Below are 23,886 nucleotides of genomic sequence, written 5' to 3' on the forward strand. Positions count from 1 at the left end.
CTACTAGCAAAGACATTATTTTTGAGAACTCCTTTAGCCCTCAACAGCATCCCTAACCCCTTGTTTCTTTTCTTTTCTTTTTTTTTTTTTTTGTTTTTGAGACAGAGTCTCGCTCTGTCGCCAAGGCTGGAGTGCAATGGTGCGATCTCGGCTCACTGCAACCTCTGCCTCCCGGGTTCAAGCGATTCTCCTGCCTCAGCCTCCTGAGTAGCTGGGATTACAGGTGTGCACCACCATGCCCAGCTAATTTTTGTATTTATAGTAGAGATGGGGTTTCACCATGTTGGTCAGGCTGGTCTTGAACTCCTGACCTCGTGATCTGCCTGCCTTGGCCTTCCAAAGTGCTGGGATTACAGGCCTGAACCACTGTACCCGGCCAACTCCTTGTTTCTATAACTACTTCCAGGCTCCTCAAGACTATCCCTCAGACCTTTTGGATTCACAAAAAAAAAAAAAAAAAAAAACCTAAAAAACACTTTTCCAAGGCTTTTCATAATTCCCTCATTAATATCTGTGTCTTTAAAAAGTGGTTCAGTAGGTAGAAAGGTATGCATTAGGTAATACCATCTCATAGCAACACACAGTCCCTTCTGGAAAGAAAAGTTGTTTTTAAATGTCACATCCTGATAATATGTCCTGGGGACTTTTGGTTTTGACAGCTGAAGCACCAGTAAGTGTGAAGTCTGCTAATGTGCAGTCATAACACTGTAACACCAAAACTGGCATAAAAGATACAGCCCCTTTTCTCGTATCCTACTTTACCCCATTCTACCATGCCTGTCCCAATATCCCCTTCACTACTAGTTATCTCCTCCCCATCCTCCATTCTGAAACAGTTTTTGAAGATTAAATTTTATTGATTACTGCATGAAAACACTACTATAAAAGAGAGGGACTAGCAACAGGGGTGAGTGTTTTTCATTCAATTGCTGGGGGGTAACAAATTGAAATGTTTTTTTCCCCAATATTCCCCTCTTTATATCCCCTTTGTCAGCAATGACACACACAGAGAATCAGAATATTCAACTGTCCTTCCTACATGTCAACATCTGCATAAAAATCAAGCAGAATTTGATGCAAACATTGTAATATCTATGATGTGTAATAGCATTCATCTTTGCCTTTTATTAACTTACAAACTCAATTACAAAAGAATAGCACAGCATAAATAGAATAGCACAACTTCTAATTACCAATAAATAATTTCTGTTTCTCAACTCTCATTTGGAACTGGGCATTTTATTTGTTGGAGGAAAGAAGGATGGTTTCTACCAATTTCTCCAGATATCAGATATTATGATTTTAGAATTTTCTTCCATACTGTTTCTCTGTGCCATAGCATATGTTGCTAAAACTTAGGAGAAATCACTTCCATGGTGGTGTGTTATTTTCCACAGACAGGCACATGCAAACACCCCCAAGACTGTCATGGATCTCAGAGAGGCTCAGATAGCTGCAGAGGGCTAGAAATGTTGTGTGTGCCCCTGACTTACTATAGCTTTTTAGGGAGAAGATGTCTGGGAGCTTTCCCAGAGGACTTCTGCTGGCAGACAAATGAGGAGCAGCTCAGCAGGGTGCAGTAAAAGGTGTAGAGCTTCTCCCCTCTATCCAGCAGATGGTGAGGCTGAGTGCCCGGAGAAGGCTACCCCTAAGCAGGAAACCTTCCTCCTTAATGAGAAACCCATAAAAGATTGCCTTTGAGAGTTTAAAGGAGTCCAAATACCAACCAACATATTTCAAAATTAAGCTAATTTTTATACAAGGCCAAGAATAAATTAAATTGCACTCCTCAAAACAAATGAAGAAAGGGTTGTGTTTTTTGCATTTGTGTGTGTGAGGCAGAAGCCTTACCTTTTGGTGGTGATTTATTCTAAACACCACTCCATTAAACAAAAACAAATCCCTCCCAAACCTCTAACACCAAACAAACTGAATTCTCTTTTGGAGTAAGTCTGATGCCTTGTGTTATATTTTTCACTTCTCTATTTCACTGTCTTCCTCTTCATTTAAAGGAAAAGGCCATAAGTAAGAAATTAGAGGCAATAAGAAAACAAAGGAAAAGACAGAAGACATTAATTTTAGTGAAAAATGTTAAATAATGCTCAAAAGAATCTATATTTTCAACTCAGACTGGCAAAGAAATTTCATTAAAATAAAGTTTCCAAATGTTACTGGAACTGAAATAAAAAGAATAGTGAAGGTTTTAAGGCAGAGCAGCTGAAAATGTAAAAGACTTTAACACTTGCTCCAGCTCAATTCCTACCTACCAACATTTCCACAAGAAATTTTACAATAGAGAAGAGTTTAACTACCACCGCTCAAACAGAAGCTGACACTTTGGGAGAATAAAAATCAAAAGAACGTTCTCTCTTACTCACTTTCAGATGAAAGAATGCCAAATAAAACTGGAAAAACCAGCCCTGTAATCTCTCTATATATAGATGAGCAAATTTGATAATATAAGCAGTTCATGTTGTCTTTTTTATCTTTTACATGGTGTAATAATAAAATGAATGCCTGTAATAATAAAATAAATACTCAAATCAGCTAGAGAGCTAGAACATTACCACGACTGTTGCATCCACCTGTTTTTTTCCATGTCCTATTTTAAGTAAAGGCATCTCTAGAAGCAAGCGCTGGCATTTAGCATAATTCTGGAGGAAAATTTCAAATCAAGATTATATATGGATAAAAGTTGAATTTGAATTATAAGAGAATATAATGAAGTATTTAAATCTTCAATTGTGATGGAGTTAAATAATGTACAATTGGCAATCTCAATCAATACTTCTTTTCATATATGACTATAATCTCAAAGTTGAATAAGAAGACTATACCTTTTCTTTGAAATTTAGAATATACACATGGGTTCCTTTTGTCTTCTTTTTTTAAAAAATAGACTTAAAAAAAATTTTTTAGAGCAGTTTTAGGTTCACATCAAAGCTGAGTGGAAGGTACAGAGATTTCCTTGCCCATACCCCTGCCCCACACATGCATGCTGGACAGGGCCAAGGAAAGAATCTTTGTGCCTGAGGATATCTGAATAAAAAACCTTCAAAACTGAAAGGCAAGGAGAAAAAAAGACGGAAAATTCCAGAACAGAATATCCAAGAACTGAGAGACAACTACAAAAGGTGTAACATAGACGTAATGGAAATACCAGAATGAAAAGAAAGAGGGAAAGGAAGAAAAGAAATTCTTGAAACAATAATGACTGAGAATCTCCCCAGATTAATGTCAGACACCAAACCACAGATCCAGGAAGCTCCAAGAACATGAAGCAAGATAAATACCAGAAAAACTACACCTAGGTATGTCAGTTTCAAACTACAGAAAACCAAAGATAAAGCCAAACAGCCTGAAAGAAGCCAGATGGGAAAAACACCTCACCTATAGGGGAGCAAAGATGAGAATTACATCTGACTTCTCCTCAGAAACCATGCAAGAAAGAAGAGAGTGGAGTAAAAGATTGAAAGTGTTGAAAGGAAAAACAAACAAACAAAAAACACCAACATAGATTCTGGATCCTGTGAAATTATTCTTCAAAAGTGTTGAAAGAAGTAAAGTCTTTCTCAGGTAAACAAAAATTGAGGGAATTTGTTGCCAATAGACTTGCCTTGCAAGAAATATTAAAAGTTCTTTAGAGAAAAGGAAAATGATATAGATCAGAAACTTAGATCTGTGTAAAAAAAGGAAGTGCATCAGAGAAGGAATAAGTGAAAGTCAAATAAAATAAAAACTTCCCTTTCTTTATACAAATGTTGGCAATGAGAATAGAGAACTTGGCTACTAGTACATAGATATATAACCATTCCCATAAGAAACAGCAATGGTTACTCTGAAATTCCCCAGGGAAATGAGGAAGCAAAACCGTGAAGTACACAGCACAAAGCACTTGTTAATTTGAATGGGATAAAAAGCCAGTCAAGATACACACATCATAAAAAATAGGGCGACTGTATTTATACATAGGAGAATGAGAATTCCCGAACAGAAATATTAATACTACACCAAATCATGTGAGATATTCAAATAATGAGAATATTCATAACAATTTAGAGAAACAGGTTTAAACCTAACAGGCAGTTGGTTATTTTTCTTTATAAACAGATATAGCACAATATCAAAAAGACAGCTGTTAAAGGCTTGTCATTGGTGGATCCTGCAATGAAAGATTCTGAATCGCATTCTAACACAATACTGAACTTACCTTGTGGCAAATAGAAACATCCCAGATAGCAACCCTCTGGCCAATTGGATGTCATATTCAGGCATGGAATAAAAAGCCATTCTGCCCTGCTACTGCTCTTTCTGCTCCCCACAGCGTGGTAAAAGCCTCACAAGTACTACATGTGCCTCCAGTTGGACGGCCTGAATCGCCTTGAACTTGCCCAGCTCAGCGCAAGTGGGAGGGACTCTCAATGCCAGTCCCCTCTGTAAATTGGCCAATTAAAATTCAATTCCTGCTCTGTAAGAGGGAAGAAGAGAAGGTGACCCTTAATGACTCCCTGAGAAGAGCTGGCATCTTGAACAATAGCTTATAGCTTAGAAATGCTGGAATTCTATTTTTGTGGGCAAGAGGAGGAGGGAAGCAAGGAAAATCATCTGATGATAGAATGCATCAAACTGAAATCAGGAAGTCTCCTTAAATGATCTTCTCTGCTAAACACATGCCCTCCTCCATATGCAAAAATGCCACTGTCTACAAAAGTGCTAGTTGCTTTAAGCCTCCCATAGTTAGGGAGTCAACTGAAGCAGTGGTTCTATAACAACATCTCACCACATCTTCCTAAGACGTACTGTCATGAAAACACTAAGTCAGCAGCACAGGGACAGAACTCACTGCCAAGGGACAGCACCGCAGAACTAACCTTGCTGTTCAATTGAGAATGAATTAGAGGAGTCAGATTCTGAGCTTCTATTATCCATTCATCTTGATTTACTTTATGAAGCATGGTGATCCGAGATCCCCATATAAGGGTAAATGCTTAATAATTACATCAGACTATTTTTATAATGACTTGTGGGAGAAGGTGAGGAAGGAATGAGAAGCTTATGGAGAAAAGCATCGGCTTGGAAAATCTTCAGTTTCAAGCTAGAACATTTTGTCTCCTTTACCGACTCATTACCCTAGCCCAAGGCTTGATAGATTTTAGAGAGAAGTTTCTGCCAAGATAAGTTAGATCATAAGAATTCCTATTGATAGATAAGAGAGAATGCAGGGATCTAAGCGGGAAAGGAAGGGTGGGATTGGATCTGTGAGAATATTAAGCCCTGGACCACTAAAAGTGTCTCTCTCTGTTTAACTTGGTTGTTTCACTGGCTCCTATATATACCTGGGAAATGAGCTTCTGGCTTTTCTTTTTTCTTATAGATAAGTGAGAAGATCCTTCCTGGCTATTTTCTCCACAATGAAGGAGCTATGAATATATATATACCTGTTACTCATGGACTTGGAACTAGCTCATGAGGTGACCACAGCACTTTCCAATTCCAAAATCAGTATAGGCCTCTGTGACATGTCACAAATTAGAACTGCTCCATGCCCACCATCAACCTCCCACTTCAACATTTATAAGACTCCTAAGAAGATGATAGCACATCATGGTCTGCAGTCTTTTGTGTAAGGACAAGGCATCACTACCTCATCCTTTTCCACATTTCCAAACAGGACTTAGACCAGAGCCAGCTCAAAAGAGCTCTCGATGGCCAAAACTAGATCCATTTGAACAACAAAATAAATAACAGTAGTACTGAATTATAACCCACACGATAAAATAAATATGAAAGAGTCCTTACTGACATGAATGAATAATGAATAAATAAGTAGAGGAGAGAAATAGGCTTTTTAAAAAAGAATTCTAATTAATAAATGTAGAAAAAATGAAAGAAATAAAGAATCAAATTTAGAACATTATAGTAATAGTTGTCACAGGCAACACTGATAGATGCCAAGATCAGTGAAGAAAGTTTGAGGAGAAACAGGATATTTCCATAGCCTGAAAATTATCTTTCCAAGGTTATTTATTAATTACAAAGGGACAAATAGTAACTTTAAAATAGAAAAACCTGGCGGACTTCACCATAACCAAGTAATCAAGGTTAATCATCACCAGTAATGAGACATATTGACATCATGTAACCCTTACATGAGACAGAAGAAAACAACATCACTTCTGTGGTATTGTCAAAAGCCATCACCTCAACGTAACCATGAGAACACATCAGACACACCCAAATAGTAAGCATTCTACAAAATATCTGCCCAGAGCTCTTCAAAAGTGTCAAGGTCACAAAAGCCAAGGAAAGACTGAGGAAATATCACAGATCAGAGGAGGCTAAGGGAACACAATGTGGGATCCTAGAACAGAAACAGGACATTAATGGGAAAGAATGGTGAGATCTGAGTAAAGTTTATAGTTTATATAAAGTTAAGTCTGTTAGCTAATAGTATTACACCAGCGCTGATTTCTTAGTTTTGATATTTGTACTACGGTTATAAAGGGTGTTAACACTAGAGAAAGCTGGGTGACAGGTATACAGGAAATCTCTGTACTATTTTTACAACTTTTCTGTGAGTCTACAATGATTTCAAAACAAAAAAGTAAAAAGCAAAACAAACAGGATGTAGGATCTGAGCGTAACTAGATGAGAATGACTCTGATTTCCTAGGTTAGTCCCATATCAGTAACAGTTGGGTTGCAGAGAGACTTCTTGGGGGACAGGAAAATTAGGAGGTACACTAACATAGGGCTTACAATTTACAGTCATGTGCCACATAATGACATTTCAGCCAACAATGGAGTGCACATTATGACGGTGGTTCCATAAGATTATAATGGAGCTGAAAAATTCCTATCGCCTGGTGAAGCTGTAGCCATCACTCACGTGGTTTTGATGCTGGCATAAACCTACTGCACTTGCCAGTCCTCTAAAAGTACAGTACATACAATCATGTACAGTACATAATACTTTATAATAAATGTGTGTTACTGGCTTATGTATTTACTATATTATACTTTTAATCATTATTTTATTCTGTATTCCCACTTATTAAAAAAAGAAGCTAACTGTGAAATAGCCTCAGGCAGGTTCTACAGGAGGTGTTCCTGAATAAGGCAGTGTTATCCAGGAGAGTTCAGCTCCATGCACTGCCCCTGCAGACCTTCCAGAGGGACAAGACTTAAAGGTAGAAGCCAGTGGTATTGATGATCCTGCTCTGTTTGGCCTAGGCTAGAGTGTGTGTTTGTGTCTCAGTTTTTAACAAAAATGTTTAAAAGAAAAAAAAATTCAATGAAAAAAAGCTTTTAGGATAAGGATATAAAAAAGAAAATATTTGTATAGCTATACAATGTGTCTGTGTTCTAAACTAAGTGTTAATACAAAAGAGTCAAATATTTTTAAAAGTTTAAAAGTTTATAAAGTTACAGTAAGCTAACGTTAATTATAGAAGAAAAAATTTTAAATAAATTTGGCGTAGCCTCAGTGTACAGTAAAGCAGTGCACAGTACCGGCCTTCACGTTCACTCACCACTCACTCGCTGACTCTCCCAGAGCAACTGCCATTCCTGCAGGCTCCCTTCATGGTGAGTGCCCTATGTAGGTGTATCCTTTTTATCTTTTACATTGTATTTTTGTCTGTTTAGACAAGCAAATCCTTACCATTGTGTGACAATTGCCTACAGAATTCAGTACAGCAACATGCTGTCCAGGTTCATAGTCTAAGAGCTACACCATAGTCTAGGCTATACCAAATGGCCCAGGTGTGTAGGTCACACCATCTAGGTTTGTGTAAGTGCACTCTAGTATGTTCAGCAACAATAAAATCACCTAATGACACATTGCTCAGAATGTATCCCTGTCATTAAGCAATACGTGACTGTATTTGTAGAGATATGACACATACATGTAAAATTCTTAGTGTATGAAGAGTAAAAATTCCAGCCAAGAGCAGGAGTGATGTCTGCACCATCTAGCTCATGACTTTTTACAAAGGAAATTGCTTGTCGCTTATGTTCTCCATACAGACATAGCGCCATCGGCCAGCTTTGACCACACTGATGAGAACAATCCCAGCTTGTTATAAAGATGATTTATTTATGTTTAAGATAGTAAGTAGATATACATTTGTTTGTTCCACTCAACTTTCAGGGATTGTTTTATAAAATATTTTAATTGTTTCTAGCTCAAACCCAGGTCTATGTGATTCTACTGCTGATATTCTTAACCCCCAGTCAGTTTCTGTGATTCCTGCCTTCCCTGTCCTAATGGCCCTGCAGATATCCCCAAGTGCCTCATACCAGCAACTCAGCAGTCACTCTTTAGTTTTTCTCTCCTTTATCCTACCCTCATCTGCTATTTATTCTGCCTCCCTAAATTTATCTCAAATCTGTCTCATCTCTTGTCCCATCACCATTGATTCAGTTCAGGTCTTGATCATTTTCTTTCCAGGCTGGAGCAGAAACTCCCTAACTACTACTTTCTGGCCTTGAGCTTTGGCACTGACATTAGATTAGCCTATCGGGCCCTGTGGACACCTCCTTGTTAAAGAGAAAATTTTGATTCTCTATATTTTAAAGATCCTAGCAGGCTAAAGGAAAGAGTGATAACCTCGGAGCTTCTGCTTCTTAGGATGTCTCTGGGAGCAACCTTGCCGGCTGGATCTCTTGAGTCAGAGGTCTTGGCGAATCTCACCCTGTTCTTGGCCTGACTCTCAGACACCAGCCAGTTGGCCTCCCTAGACCTTTGGTATGTTTAAACTTCTTTTAAATCTTTTTTTTTTTTCCAAATGAAATCTAACAAAGAACCTTAAACACCCCAATACAAGTGTTGTTTTATTATATAACATTAAGAAATTCTTTTATGTATATTTCTGTATTATTGAACATGGATAGTCTAAAGATGCCAATATGGATTTGCATAAATCCAAATTATATTGTTTGTTTGAAGCTCTGTCTCCCAGGCTAGAGCGCAGTGACTCAATCATGGCTCACTGTAGCCTCGACCTCCCAGGTTCAAGCAATCCTCCTACCTCAGCCTCCAGAGTACTTGGGACCACAGGTGTGTGCCAGTATGCCCAGCTAATTTTTATATTTTTTGTAGAGACAGGGTTTTGCCATTTTGCCCAGGCTGGTCTTGAATCTCTGGGCTTACAGGCATGAGCCACTGAGCCCAGCCTACTTATTTATAATGCAAGTCGACATGTCTATATGAAAGAACTTCCCAAACTGAAATCAAGATAATTGGTTACTATGATAACATTTGTTGCACTCATGACATAGTAGGCACAGCCCTAGTGCTTGACATGTATCGGCTCTTTCAGTCCTTTCAGCATCCCTAGGAGGCGGATCAGTTATTAAACTTATTTTACAGTTGGAAGTAGAGAGAGCTTCTATAACAAGCCTGAGGGTCTATGGTAAGTGGCAGAATCTAGGCTTGAATTTTAGGTAGTCTGACATTGCACAAACCCCATCTTACTCCCCGTATCATACTACCATTCATGATATCATACAGACTTTTGTGATAATGATGAGAATGATGAGGATAATTATATTCACACAGCATTATACCACCACCTAACATTTATTTTTTGTTCTCTCTGAGTGGGCTGTGTGCTGAGTGCTTTGAATACCATATCTCGTTGAATCCTACAGTTGTCCTATGAAGTAGGCACTGTTGTGCTGATGCTGAGGCATTGGTGTAGAGGCTGAATTTGAATCCACTGCCTCCTAGCTGAATGCTATTCTACAAGAGCAAACCTCACAGGGCTGGTGTGAGAATTTAATGAGATAGCCCGTGCAAAGCCAGGACACCTAGCACATGGGAAGCACTCAGGTTCATTCACTCTCAAAATCTGACCCACATGGGTAAGTAGCTACAAATCTTTGTTAGGCTTACATTGGAATCTTGGGACATTCCTCCGAGAAATTTTAAATGAAGATTAGTTCAAAGATGAATTGGTCTTGCTGTACAATTTGGCACACCGATCATTTCCAAGGTATAAAACATAAGTGTATCACTTTTGATGTTTTAAATTGTAGTTTTACAAATAATTATAAATGTATTTTTGAAATGATATTTGAATCAAACTATCTGTGGGACCCTGGAATGACCTCCCAGGAACTTTACAGTTCTTTAGAACCTTGTGCGTAAACTACCATTAATAAGATCAGTATCCTTCTAAACTCTGAGCTTCTATCTCGCCTCCTTGTTCTGCCTCTTACCTCTCTCTCAACAGCCTGTATCCTGACCATCCTTGCCCCCAACTCCTCTCCCAGCAGCTGAGTGGCTTTTTGGACTGAGTTCTTTTTCTGAACTGCCAGCACCAACTTCCGTGCGTCTTACCTGTGCTTCAGCCGAAGTTTAACCCCTCCTGACCACGCTGCTTTCCTGTGCTGGGGGCCAGAGGTGAGGTGTTCTGGGCTGACGAAGTTAGAGGCACTAGTATCTGCATGGCCTGGGTCTGTGCACACATCTCTGTCAACAATGGGAAAAGAAGAAGCTGAGCATGATGGTGTTCATGGACAGGAGCACAAATGAATCTTAAAAACCGAAAAAGCACATGAAAACGAACCCTGGAGCCAGAGCAAAGCAGCACAGCTAAGTGCAGGGTTCTAAGCCTGCACCTAACAAAGTTCTCTGCCCTACGAAGGCGAATCCACTACTGAGTGTCGTGTCTTCCTTTTTTATCCATGTTCCTGTGAAGCAATAAAGCATTATTTCCCAATCTCAGAAAACCCAGATTTTCTAAGCAAAAAGGAAGAAAGTTATATTAACTGTTATAAAGACAAACTCCCCTGTAATTTGGTTTTGGTAATAAGGGAAAAACTGGATTCACTGAAGCAAACTGTCAAACGAGGTGGTTTGAAACCAAGCCTCTGCCACCTCGCTTCTCAAGTTCTCTTTAAGGAGCGGGATCTCCAAGTGTAACAGGCCTTGCTCTGTTCAGTGGGTGGCAGCTCAGAAGCACATGCCAACTCTTGAGCTTGAGCTATTTCAGATTGTTTAGATTCCACTGCACTGGGAGGCAAGCCTTTTGTGTGTCCATTTAAATCCACCCTCCCACCCCCAGTCCCTAACACCATTCCCATAACTCTCTTCCTCCATACTCCCAGGGAGTCAGAGAAAAATTTTAAGCCCTACATGGCCAATGTGTTCCGCCATGGGAACAGGAACATTTCTTCTCCTTAGGACAGTGACAGGTCATGAATTTCTAAGCATCCTGACTGTGCTCTTGATGTCTCATCAGACTGTCCCCTGCACCAGGCTTTGAAGTTTTGTCATCATCTCTGTTTGTGGGGAACCAGTGGTTTATTTTCAATTTTGTCTTCAAGGATTTTTCTAAGCCTCTGAGATCTGACTGGTGGGCCCATAAACAGAATCTGGAGAAGGTACAAATGAGGCCGTGCCTCCTCTGCACAGGCCATGGCTGAGACGGGAAGGGATTACTGAACAGCTGTTAAGAATAAGCCCCGTCCATCTGGCCTTCTATTTCCTGGAACACAGAACGGAAGTGAAAGAGCTTTCTTTCCTAAATCCTAAGGCAAATGAAAGGATCTCTTTTTATTCTACAGCATGGGGGAGATGGCCAGGAGGCCAACAGGGAGTTTCCATTTCTAAGCTCAAGTTTTCATGTTTACCTTAGTTATATCTAAGTACCACCACCTCCTTCTGTACATTACTTTTCTCACCGAATTTAGGATTCTTGACTTTGGATATATTCAATACAGTGCTAGACTTGAAGTTTGAAAATTGGTTGAGGTTATGTCAATAATGAACTGAATAAATTGGTCAAGTAAATTCTGAGTCTCAGGCTCCTCATCCACGGTAAAGTGAAACCATGAGGCAGTGTACCATGGTTTTAGGAGCATGACTCTGGAGTCTGAGTCCTGGCTCTACCCACTGAGCAGCTCTGTGACTTTGTCTTCTCTGTACCTCAGTTCTGTCATCTATATAATGCATGCATAGGAACAATCGGTGACTAGAAAGTAGATTGAAAGATACCTCGCCATCCAATACCTGACTGTAAAGATTATATGAGTGTAAACAGCACACTCCAAGACCACCCATTGGTACAACCAGGGGAGGGACTTTTCCTTTTCAGGACCCCTTTAGACCCTAACTTTGTTTGTTGGGGGAAAACAATCAAGACCAGGCCTGAGCTTTCATAAAACCTTTGTAGTACTTAATAACTTCCTAATTTTTTGTGTAAACCAAAGTTTTCGACTCCATCTTTTTTTTTGCACAATGTCTTCGGCACCAGAGACTGAGCTCTTTTCTCTTTCCTTTCCACTTCTCCTTCCTGGGAGATGCCTAGAGACAGAGGTCTAGGAGTGGTGACTGTCACAGTGAAGGGCTGGCAGGAAGAGCAGGCAGACCAGAAAGAGATGGAAGCATGAGGAACATAAAATCATTCCATCGATTTAAGCATTTTCAATGCATGATTCCTTTCTACCCTAGAAAAGCAGAGACCAGCACCCCAGCACTGCCCCCAAAACCATGTTGTCCTACTACTTGTCACCTCTAGAGGACTAGCTGAAATTAGCAACTGGGTGTGAGAATCCTGAAACCCATTTTGATTCTTGTTAATTGCAACCTCCAGGCTAATCTTTGCCCCTCCTAATCTTCACCCTCCTGCCCTGGATGGGTTGGCTCTGGATGCCAGAAAGAGCCTGGGCACCTGGGTGAGCTGTCTGGATGCACCACACAAACTAGAAATCAGGCTGGAGACAGTGCTAGAATCACCAGCACACCAAGCACACCTTTCCTCCCTTCAACTCTTTCTGGAATAATCTGGGCAACAAACACACATTTTAAAAATTCATTATATTAAAAAAAAAGAAAAAAAACCCATAGTGAACCGAGGTGGAAAATAGTCCTGGCATGAGTGTTGGGAAGCCTGTCATCCCAAAATCCAGGGCCCTGGAATTGTTTCTTTGCCCTTCCTTCCTTCTGCCTTACCTGTACATTGAATAACTTACCTGTACATTGAACACCTTACCTGTACATTGAACTCATGCTGTCTCTAGAATGCACATTTTCTTACCCACCTCAAGTTGCTACTTAGCCTCAAAACAGACTGCCATAGACAAAGTCTGCAATGTGCTTTGATCTTATCGGGGAATGGTGCCCCACTGGTGCGCCGACGGTTATACACGACTCAGGCAAATTATGCCAAGTCTTTCTTAAAAAAAAAAAGTGTGCTTTCCCATGTGCCAGATATTATTCCCACAACTTTTTTATGAAGGAGAGAATGAATGAGGGTTTAAGTCCCATTTTACAGACTGACAACCTGAGATACAGAGAAGTTATGTAAATTTGCTCAAACCACACATGGAATCATATTCCCTTTGGACTGTCAACCACTCACTCTCCTTCCTTTCAGTTTGGCAGGTTTCAAAAATGTTCAATTTATGCCACAGATTTTGTAGGCATTACAATTACTAACCCAGATTTGGTAGGGAATGGTGATGGTAGAGCCATTAACTAAACATATTACCAAATAAGCCCATTTTTACTTAAAAGATACTAAAAGGTACAATGTCTCACTTAAAGATAACCAACGATACATTGTAGAAGCCTGGAAATCAATGAATCCAGTTCAAGTGAAACATACTGGGATAAACTATACACTCTCCAGGCCTATTGGGCTACTTCCAGATCCCTAAAGGATCCTCTCCTGGCTTACCCACACTCATCCTTCAGGTTTCAATTTCGACATCATTTCCTCTGCTGGCTACCCAGAGGAACTGTGGAAGTCGGGGTGAGGTGGCCCCTTGTGTGCTAGCAGTGCAGCACACTGGCTGTAGATGTACACCTCAAAGTGCAATTCACACTGGCTGCTAGTTGCCTGCTTGCTGGTCCCTCTCTTCCACAGGTCAACAAAGATAAACCAGCTCAGCTTAGTGCCTGGAACAGAGAGTTGCTCAATAAATATTTGTTGAATGAATAAAGTACAGATGACCCTTGAACAACAGAAGTTTGAACTACGTGGGTCCTCTTATATGCAGATTTTTTTCAAACAACTGTATCCACCTCTCCTGTCTTCCCTTCCACCTCTTCGTCCATCTCTGCCACCCAAGACAGCAAGACCAACCCATCCTCTTACTCCTCCTCAGCCTAGTCAACATGAAGACAATGAGAATGAAGACCTTTGTGATGATCCACTTTTGATTAATGAATAGTAAACGTATTTTCTCTTCCTTATGATTTTCTTAGCATAATAACATTCTTTTCGGCCGGGCACAGTGGCTCACGCCTGTAATCCCAGCACTTTGGGAGGCCGAGGTGGGTGGATCATGAGGTCAAGCGATCGAGACCAGCCTGGTCAATGTGGTGAAACCCCATCTCTACTAAAAATACAAAAATTAGCTGGGCGTGGTGGTACATGCCTGTAACCCCAGCCACTCGGGAGACTAAGGTAGGAGAATCACTTGAACCCGGGAAGTGGAGGTTGCAGTGAGCTGAGCTGGCGCTACTGCACTCCAGCTTGGCAACAGACGGAGACTCCGTCTCAAAAACAAACAAAACAAAACAAAACAAAAACCATTCTTTTCTCTAGCATACTTTGTTGAAAGAATACAGTACGTAATGCATATGACATACAAAATATGTTAATCAACACACAAAATATGTTAATCAACTGTAAGGCTTCCAGTCAACAGTAGGCTATTGGTAGTTAGGTTTTAGGGTAGTCAAGAGTTGTAAATGGATTTTTGACTCTAGGGAGTTAGCATCCCCAATCCCCCTGTGTTGTTCAAGGGTCGACTGTACTGCTAAATGTTCAACAGATCTGCAGCCTTTCTTTCCTCCTATATCCTTTTAACTCACAAGTTAACTTGTTGGCAAAACTAACAAGACATTTCTTGGAGCTGTTTTATGTTTATGTTTCTTGCTGTTCTCCAGTATCTATATCTCAATATTACCACTACGAGTGAAGAGCTAGGAATCAAAGCTGACCTGAGAAAGTTTAGCAGAGGCTAAAAAAATATACTGTAGTATGATCTTTCTTCTTCCAGACAGTTAAACAAGAAAGCCAGGCCAGCCACCCACATATTTCTTCTACTTCCCATGATGAGGACATTCATATTTGCTCTGCCTGCCACCCAATATTCATAACTCCAGAATATATACTGACTGCTTTCTTATTTGCTTTTTGTTTTGTTTCGTTTTTGAGACAGGGTCTTGCTTTGTCACCCAGGCTGGAGTGCAGTGGCACAATCTTGGCTCACTGCAGCCTCGACCTCCCAGGCTCAAGTGATCCTCCCACCTCAGCCTCCCAAGTATCTGGGATCACAGGCATGCACCACCATGTCAGGCTGATTTTTAATGTTTTGTTGTTGTTGTTGTTTGTAGAGACGGAGTCTCACTACATTGCCTGAGCTGGTCTTAAACTCCTGGGCTCAAGTGATCCACCCACCTTGGCCTCCCAAAGTGTTGGGATTACAGGCATGAGTCACCATGCCCAACCTATTTGGTATTTTAATAGTACCCATTAACTGCTTTCTGAACTGAGTTTCAGCCAATACAAAAGAAAGGGTTCCAGATCATTCCGTTCCTTAGGGCTCTCTTGAACACTGTACAAATTAGGGAAGGCTGGGGAAACTGGAGTAAAAGACACGGAACTGAGCCATTAGGCATGGTCTCTCCAGGTCCCTTTGCTTCCTGGTTTCTATTGAGTTTGCATTTTTCTATTTTATCCTTAAAGGGGAGGGTGAGATGGAGGAATCGTGTCTCCTTGGCATGGTCTGTTACAACCTTAGGGAAGTGCTTGGTTTTGTCTGTTAGAATCAGCCATTTCCTCCTTTTTTGTTATGTTTCATCCAGGAGGGAATGCTTCCTCACTGGCCTCCCCCTTCCACTTCTGTCCCCTCCAATCCGGTGTCTACCCAGCAGCCTTTCAAAAAATGTAAATGGATGATGTCATTCCCTAATGAAATCCTGTAGCTTCCTTATGCATTTTGGATAAAATCCAGGTTCCCCTACTTGGCCTGCGAGGTCTCTGGTGACGTGGCTCCTGCCCCTCCTTCAACCTTTCCCCTTACTGCATTCTGACCTCACTGGCCTTCCTTAGGTTCCCCAAACTTGCCAAGCTCTTTGCTTTTTGCACATGCTGTTCTCTAAGCCTGGAATATTCTTCCCAATTCATTTCTTGGCTGACCACTCCTTAGTTTCTGCTCCCAACTGGAACATCACCTCCTCGGAGACTGCCTTATCTAATGCAAATACTCTTTCCTGGCACCCGATCTTTCCCTTTACTGCACTTATAACCACATGAAATTGTTCACTTGTGCATTGTCTGCTTCGTTGTTAAGACATAAGCTCAGCCAGGTCAGGGTCCACCTCTGGCTTTTCTTCGGCCTTGTTTTTTGAAACTTCTACACACCCAAGGCCTAGCACAGTGAGTGTCTCATGGTAGGCACACAATGCATATTTGTTGAGTGAATCATAGGAACCTGTAAAGGAAATAATTGTAATGCATCCAAAACAAAGTTCTATGTCCTTAAATCCATAAGGGCATTAAACTGTTCATAATATCTATTTTGGGAAATGTGGGATCTTCTTTTCTTCTAGTTACTTTCTAGATCAGGCTCTGAGTTGATTTCTTCTTGAAAATAGAATCTAGCCCTAACTTTTGATCCATCTCATTAGCGGCAGGCTTTCTTGGGACAGACAAGAAAAGTTGGGAGTTGGGAGACTGTGGCAGAGCCCCTTCGACAAACAGCTGGTATGGCTCAGTGCAATTTTGTTGCCTTATGTTTGGAGGCAATCAGAATGCTTTTTGTGATTAAGTAGACAGGATGCATTTATACAGGGCTAAGTTTGTCCTCAGAATCCTTTGGAGAAATTCCTTTTGATTTATGTTGGGTGTGTACCCTCATTCATGTGGCAATTTGTCTTATTTAAAGCCACGTTCTTGGTTTTCAAGTTTTCCTTCTACTCTGTGTCCTTCATCCATGAAGTTAGCCTTACTATTGCATCTCTATCCTGTCATCCCCCTTCTCCTGGGTTTGCAGGTCTCTAATGCCATAGTTGTAGGTTTCTCAGCACTTTTTCTCTTGAGTCTCCAGGAGGCTGAAAAGGCCTTGGATTAGAAGCTTTTTCAGTGTCTGAAGAAGATTTTAAGAAGTGATGCCCTCAGGCACAGATTTCTGTTCTTAGCCAAACATAGGTGCTCTTCATTTTCTGATAACTGACCATTGATCAGCCGTTTCACAGACATCTCAATGAATTACCCTTTCTTTAAAAGGCCCCCTTGTTCCTGTTACTGACCTTTTGTAACTTACACATTTAAGTCTTAACCTTCTGGGTCCTGTCCTCTCATTACTCATCTTTTTTCCTTTTTAAGTCATTATTTACCATCTAGGAAGCTCCCTCTGCATGCCCTCAGGCCTGTATCCTATCTAGTGTTTTAGTCATAGGCATGCCATTCATTTGTACTTAAAGCCTCCTCCTGTCTTTCTGCTTACCTACCCTGGTCTACAGCTTGTTTTATTACAGGAGGGCCACACATAACCCTTCAGCTCTGCAGAGATGCACTTTGTATGTCTCAAACCTCTGTCCATTTGCACCTCCTGCTCTGGCTGCTGCTTTTTTTCACTTGATTTCCCCCTGAAACTTGCCAAACAAATCCAGGTGTACAATATACCCCAGTAACATTCAGCATATTTCTGACTCTTTCTGAAACCATAAGCTTAATTATCTCCAGATCTTAGCCAATGACCTCTATGTCAACCTTGCAGAAAGATGAGGAAAGGGTGGATAGGAGAAAAGGCCAAATGACCTGCCAGATCTTTTAACCTGCCTAATAAATATTAATCTGCTTCAGTTTACTGCTGACATCAGTCCCTCTACCCACTGAGCCCTTTGACACAGCTAGTAGCCCAGGACAAGTGCATAAGAAAACCAAGGGCTCTCACAAGGGCTTTATAGTGAACAGATGATATCTTCATGGAAGCGGTGTGCCCCTAGCTACAAGCACTCAGAGCCTAGATCTTAAGACAGCTCCAACAAGCAGCAGGCTGTGTAATGTATATGGACGATGTGGATTCCGGAGCCAGCTGCCTGGGGTCCTGTTCTGGCTCTGTCACCTAGGAAGGTGTTTGAGCAGGTCACTTAACCTCTTATGCCTGTTTCTTCCCCTATAAAATAAGAATACTAATAGCACCTTCATCAAAGGGTAGATGTGAGGCTTGAATGAATTAATATGTATAAAGCAATCAGAACAGTGCCTGGCAATAATTATTAAATTTTTACCCGTAGAACTGAAACTTACATTTACTGGGCACATGGTATGTACCAGATTCTTTGTGCTTTAAAAACAGTAATTCAGTTAATCTTCTTATCATTTGAGGCAATAATCATCCTTATTGTAAAGAAGAAAAGAAAAATTAAATTAAAAAGTAGAAAGAGCTATGGCTAAAGGCCTCACCCTCTCCACTACCTACCCCATTAGATTCCTTTTAGGATTACTGGGCTTTGTATACTTTGGTAGGTATCTACCACATATCAAACCATGTATGCCTGTCATTTTTCCACATCACTCTTTTGTTATTCATATGAGATAAAACATATGCATAAAAACAAAACACCAGCAAGTATTCCAAAATGTTACTACTGGGTGACAGGATTATGGGTACTATTTTTCTTCTCTCTTTTCTATGTCTTGCAAATTGTTTACAATTAATGTTTATTATTTTAATTATCAGAAAATAGTAAAATTAGCCTTATTTTTTCTTAATAGAATGAGTCTAAGGGTCTAAATTTTCTACATTTTTAAAGGAACGTCTTCTCTAGGAAATGGAAGTGCCTATCCTGAGAGCATATGTGGGCAGCAGAAAGACTCCACACTAGTTGGTGAAGGGGATTACTTTGGGAACTCCAATAACTGCTGAAAATAGCCAGTGGAGGAAGAAGCAGGGTTCCTGTGAAACTAGTATCAGTAGAGAGAGACAAATACCTCCTGGAAAAATTCAGTCTAGGCCTTTCTTTCCCTATCCTCTATCATTAGCCTACAGTAACAGACTAGTGTTCCCAGAGAACAATGCAAATCTCTACAGCGAACCATTATTCATTACTTTAATACCAGATTATAGCTTATAAAGCACTTCCCAAACATTATTTCATTTGGCCCTCAATAATCCTAAAAGGCAAGTAAAGCAAGTATTATTTATCCCCATTTAACAGATGCAGAGACAGCCTCATAGAGGGACAGTTATTCGCTCAAGGCCAGGACTTGTAAGCCACACGACTGGCACAGCAGGGTCCCATACTCTAATTTTTAAGCTCTCTTGTTCCATACTGCCTTTGGATTCTGTGATCCTAAAAGTCCATTGATACAGTAGCAAACATTTAATACCAAAAGCCTCTTTAAAGGGAAAGCTTCAGAAGAAGAAAGTAGACTGACTGAAATTCAGATGAGACCCCTCTCTCAAGTCCAACTGTCCCTAGATCTAGAGAAATGATGAAGTCCCTACCCCTGACACCCAGACAGCATTCCTGCCCCTAGAAGAACTTTCTAGCGCCGGTCACACTGCTGAAATGATGCAGGATATATTAAGATAGATATTTCAAGGCCAGGTGCAGTGGCTCACGCCTCTAATCCCAGCACTTTGGGAGGCCGAAGCAGGCAGATCACTTGAGGTCAGGAGTTTGAGACCAACCTGGTCAACATGGTGAAACACTATCTCTATTAAAAATACAAAAACTAGCTGGTTGTGGTGGCTCACACCTGTAATCCCAGCTACTCAGGAGGCTGAGGCATGAGAACCACTTGAACCCAGGAGGTGGAGGAAGGTTGCAACGAGCTGAGATCATGCCACTGCACTCCAGCCTGGGTGACAGAGTGAGACTCTGTCTCAAAAATAAAGAAATAAATAAAAGAAAGAAAGAAAGAAAGAAAGAAAAAAGATATTTCATGCTGAAACCCAGAGCCTAGTCACATCTATACCTAGCCCAATCATCCATTCATTCAATCAACTATTGCTAAGGGCTAACCACAGGCCACACATTGGATTAGGCACTGGACTCGTGGCAAAACAGACACGATCCTTCCCTTTGTGGAATTATAAATTAATGGGAAGAAAGGCAAAATTAACTGAATAAATATATACATACACGCCATAAGTCCTGGGAAAAGAGACCATGAGAGCAGCCCACACTCAGCATGCCTCCCTCTCCTTGTCATTCACTTTTACACAGTCTGTGTAGACACTTGCTTCCCCCAGTCGCATGCCCCAGGGAGGGCAGGTATCCAAGCATCAGTCCTCAAAGTTGCCATTACCTTATGGAGTGCTCTGAGCCAGGCTGGGGGCCAAACTGTTTCTGCACAGCTTCTTACCATCCTTACAGCCAACCTTGAAGGCAGGTGACTTTCTGCTATTAGTCCCTACTTTATTCATGAGGAAACAGACTCAAAGAAGTGCAGGAAGTTTGTCCAAATGCTGGTGAAAAAAGAATTTGACTCCAGATCTGGCTGATGACAAAGTCTATGCTCTTAACTATGATGTCATAGTCTTAATCTTACTTGAGATTCTCCTTTCTTCCTTGGCCCCATATGGTTCTCTTCCTTGGATGATGCCCAATGAGTATTTGGTTAATAAAAATATGCCGAGTGGACACGAGGCCAGCTTCCTGATGGGTTCCCTGCAGTTATCTATCCTGTCTCATTCGAATGGGAATTACTGTCTTCCCAGAGTACAGCTCTGTTGCTGATATTCTGCTTGGACTACATCAGTGTGAATATAACTCAGCCAACGCTCAGACCCTCAGCTGAAGCCACAAAGGGCTAACATCCTGCATCAGGGGAGTCTCATCAAAGGGTAAAGCTGGGGTCACATAGAACACATCCCAGTCCAAATACCTCTGACATGCCTCTCCTAGACTATGCTGCATGGTGTAGTACCATTAATCATCTCCAGAAAAGCACTTTGGAAAGGAGCTACTTGTGGAAAGGAGCAAGAAAGAGAACATGCAACAAGCATGGTGGAAGTAAAGCAGGAAAGTCGATTTGGTAATCCTTCTTCCCTGTTCCCACAAAACATCAGGGAAGGGAGCACGGATGGTTAAGTAGACCCTCTAAAAGGCCATATATACATACCCTATTATAGCAGGAAACATTACTGGACCTGCAGCCAGGACACCTGCACAAGGCCGTCTCTGTAATTGCTATGAGCAAGTCATTTTCATGTTCTGGGCTACTATTTTCTCATGTGTAAAATGAGGAGGTTAGTACAGATGAGCCTGGGGGTCCCTTTACCTTTAACAGTTGATGAACCAAAGGTAAAAAGCAGGGGGAGGGCCTACCTGGCAAATCCCAAGTGAGAAAACATGATCTGCGTACCTACATCAACAAGGGATGAGCATGTTCTACATGCAGGCTCCGAGTTGGAATTGGTGTAGAATAAAAGACAGCTTCTGACCTCCAGTCTTGTTGGGGAGGCACACAAAGGATTTGTAGCTGGATCAACCTGGGTTCTAATCTGATCTCTGCCAGTTCCTGGCCACTATTCTCTCTGAACCTCAGGACCTCATCTGTAAAAAGGGGACAAAGTATTATCTACCCTGTGGCTTAATAACCACTGCAAGACAGGTGCTATCATTGTTCAATCAACATGGCCTGCATAAGGGAGATGGATGTGGAAAGTCACCATGGGGAGGGTGACAGGATGGTGGTGTCTTGATGGGTTAATTCCTTAAAAAGGGCAACTACAAATTGTCCAAAACATTTGGGGAGGAATATAAATATTTAAATCCAAAGTGGAGGGGTTTTTTTGCAGATAAGAACAGGAAATATAGGGCATTACCTGAGCTCCTTGGGAATAGATATAGAGGACCCAGTGAGTGGTGTGAAAGAAAGGGCTCCTCAAGGTCAAGGATGACAGAATTAACCTAGAGGAGCTGCCTAGAGGCCACCTCTCACTGGCAGGAGTCGCAGGCACTAGGCAGGGATGGCTGTTGGTGAATGCATCTTCAAGGCTGTCTTTAAAACAGAATGAGTTTGGCCCCAGCTTTTTTCAGCCCCTGAGTCCTTCCTACTTCAGGCTCTGGGGTAGGAGACCCCTCCCCTTTTGTAAGTGAGTGAGGTAAAGGGACTCTGGCTCAGGAAGGTCTCTGAGGGTCCCAATGTAGTCTGTAGGAGCCAGGGTCCTGTCTCCCATCCATATGCAAATAAGTTGCTCCAGCCCTAGACCTGCCTAAAGGAGTGGACATTAAAAATGTAAATGGAGATTGTCATTCATTGGGAAAAAATGGGTCCCTTGCTAAATTTGGCATCAGCTGAGGAATCTTAGCAAAAATGAACTCCCTGCCTTGTTTGTGAGGGAGGCCTAATCCTTACTTTGCCCAAGAGGATTATTGGGTCTTAGAAAGAAGCTCACATGCACTTTTTTTAAGCTCGTGCCAAATGCATTTGTGTCCATAATATCCAAGATTCGTTCTGCTTTTTAGGGTATATAATAGACATTCCATGCTATTTAAATGCCTCCAAATATCAAACCGAAATGTTTCCAACCTTTGCTATCACCCAAAGGGGGACTCAGCTTTTCCCAGTGGTTACTTTATATTCTTTGGGAGCACAATTTACATGGACATCAAGGTACCAAACTGCAGCCCATTTGTGGAAAAGTAATGGTTTACAGCTTACAGTAGACCTTTTCTAAGTGTTTGTGACTATAGTTCCATGGGCTGATTTTCTACTTATCCCCTTCATTTTTCCTTTCTCTTAGTTACTATAGGGTAGTGTCATAAACACTTGAATTCTTTTTTTCCTCATCCTGTATGTTCCTGCTCACCCCAGCACTTTCCTGTGCTCTCCAGGGGAATTCTGGACCCACTGACATACATACCACAAAGTAGGACTGATAAAATCTATGTCCTCAGTTTAGCATGACATTCTCAAAACATTTAAAAACATTACAATTGGCACCTGTGCTGGCTGTACAACATGCAAAGTATTTTTACATAACAAATTTAATCTTTACAGCAACCCTCTGAAATGCTGTCCTCATTTCACAGAAAAAGAAACTGAAGCAAACGTAACTTAAATAACCTGCTCAAGATCACAAAGGAAATGGTAAAGCTTGGACCCAACCTATTATAAGGCTCCAGAGTGTGCCCTTAACTGCCTTCTCCCACAATCGCATCACTTAAGTGCTTAGTTAGATACCTACAGGGCTGAAAGATCTCTGAAAACAGATTTGCCTTGTTCCAAGAAGAGCATAACAATTCTTCCAGTATTGAATTCCTCAGGAGTGTTGATTTTTGGTGCTTTCTACTAGAAACTACCTCCCCTCACCCTCACCACCACGGCTGCTTAATTTCCACCTGTAATTCCAAGTCCTGCCTCAACTCTGGGGCCCACCAGACTCTAAATGAGAAGGAATTTAAGAAGCCTCCAAATAGTATGTCAGGAAATAACTTCAAGACAAGCTCTCGGGGCAGAGTACAGTGGCTGACACCTTAATCCCAGTGTTTTGGGAGGCCAAGGTGGGAGGATCACTTGAGGCCAGGAATTTGAGACCAGCCTGGGCAACACAGTGAGACCTCATCTCTTACCAAAAAAAAAAAATTAATTAGCTGGGTGCGGTGGCATGTGCCTGTGGTCCTAGTTACTCAGGAAGCTGAGGTGGGAGGATTGTTTGAGCCCAGGAGTTCCAGGTTGCGGTGAGATATGATTGCACCACTGCACCCCACTTGGGCAACAGAACAAGACCCTGTCTCCTATAAAAACAACAACAAAAACCTCTCGGCTAGTTTTGTTTTCGTCTTGAACCTTGAATCCCTATGCTATCCCCCAGTTCCCAGAGCCTGCCTGGTCTTCCAAGCTGGATGTGAAAACATGCCTTTGATGCAAATTCTTTCCAGACTGGAGCCCACCCTTGTTAATGT

The 23,886-nt window shown here is 41.3% G+C and overlaps 1 protein-coding gene across 7 annotated transcripts in view; it reads right to left on the reverse strand.

Moving 5' to 3' along the window:
* SHROOM3 (shroom family member 3) overlaps positions 1-23,886 on the reverse strand; it is a 357,377-nt gene that overhangs the window by 57,772 nt on the left and 275,719 nt on the right. For 5 of the 7 annotated variants that reach the window (XM_063809524.1, XM_054682947.2, XM_016951561.4 and 2 more), the window contains one exon: positions 10,345-10,476. The exons of 1 other annotated variant lie outside the window; for it this stretch is intronic. In XM_063809524.1, the coding sequence (XP_063665594.1) occupies positions 10,345-10,476 (132 nt within the window). Of the gene's footprint in view, positions 1-4,210; positions 4,385-10,344; positions 10,477-23,886 lie in introns of those variants that run through there. One more of the 7 variants, XM_054682948.2, reaches the window with a different exon arrangement.

The sequence above is a fragment of the Pan troglodytes genome, chromosome 3, assembly GCF_028858775.2.
Source record: "Pan troglodytes isolate AG18354 chromosome 3, NHGRI_mPanTro3-v2.0_pri, whole genome shotgun sequence".
NCBI classification, from domain to species: Eukaryota; Metazoa; Chordata; class Mammalia; order Primates; family Hominidae; genus Pan; species Pan troglodytes.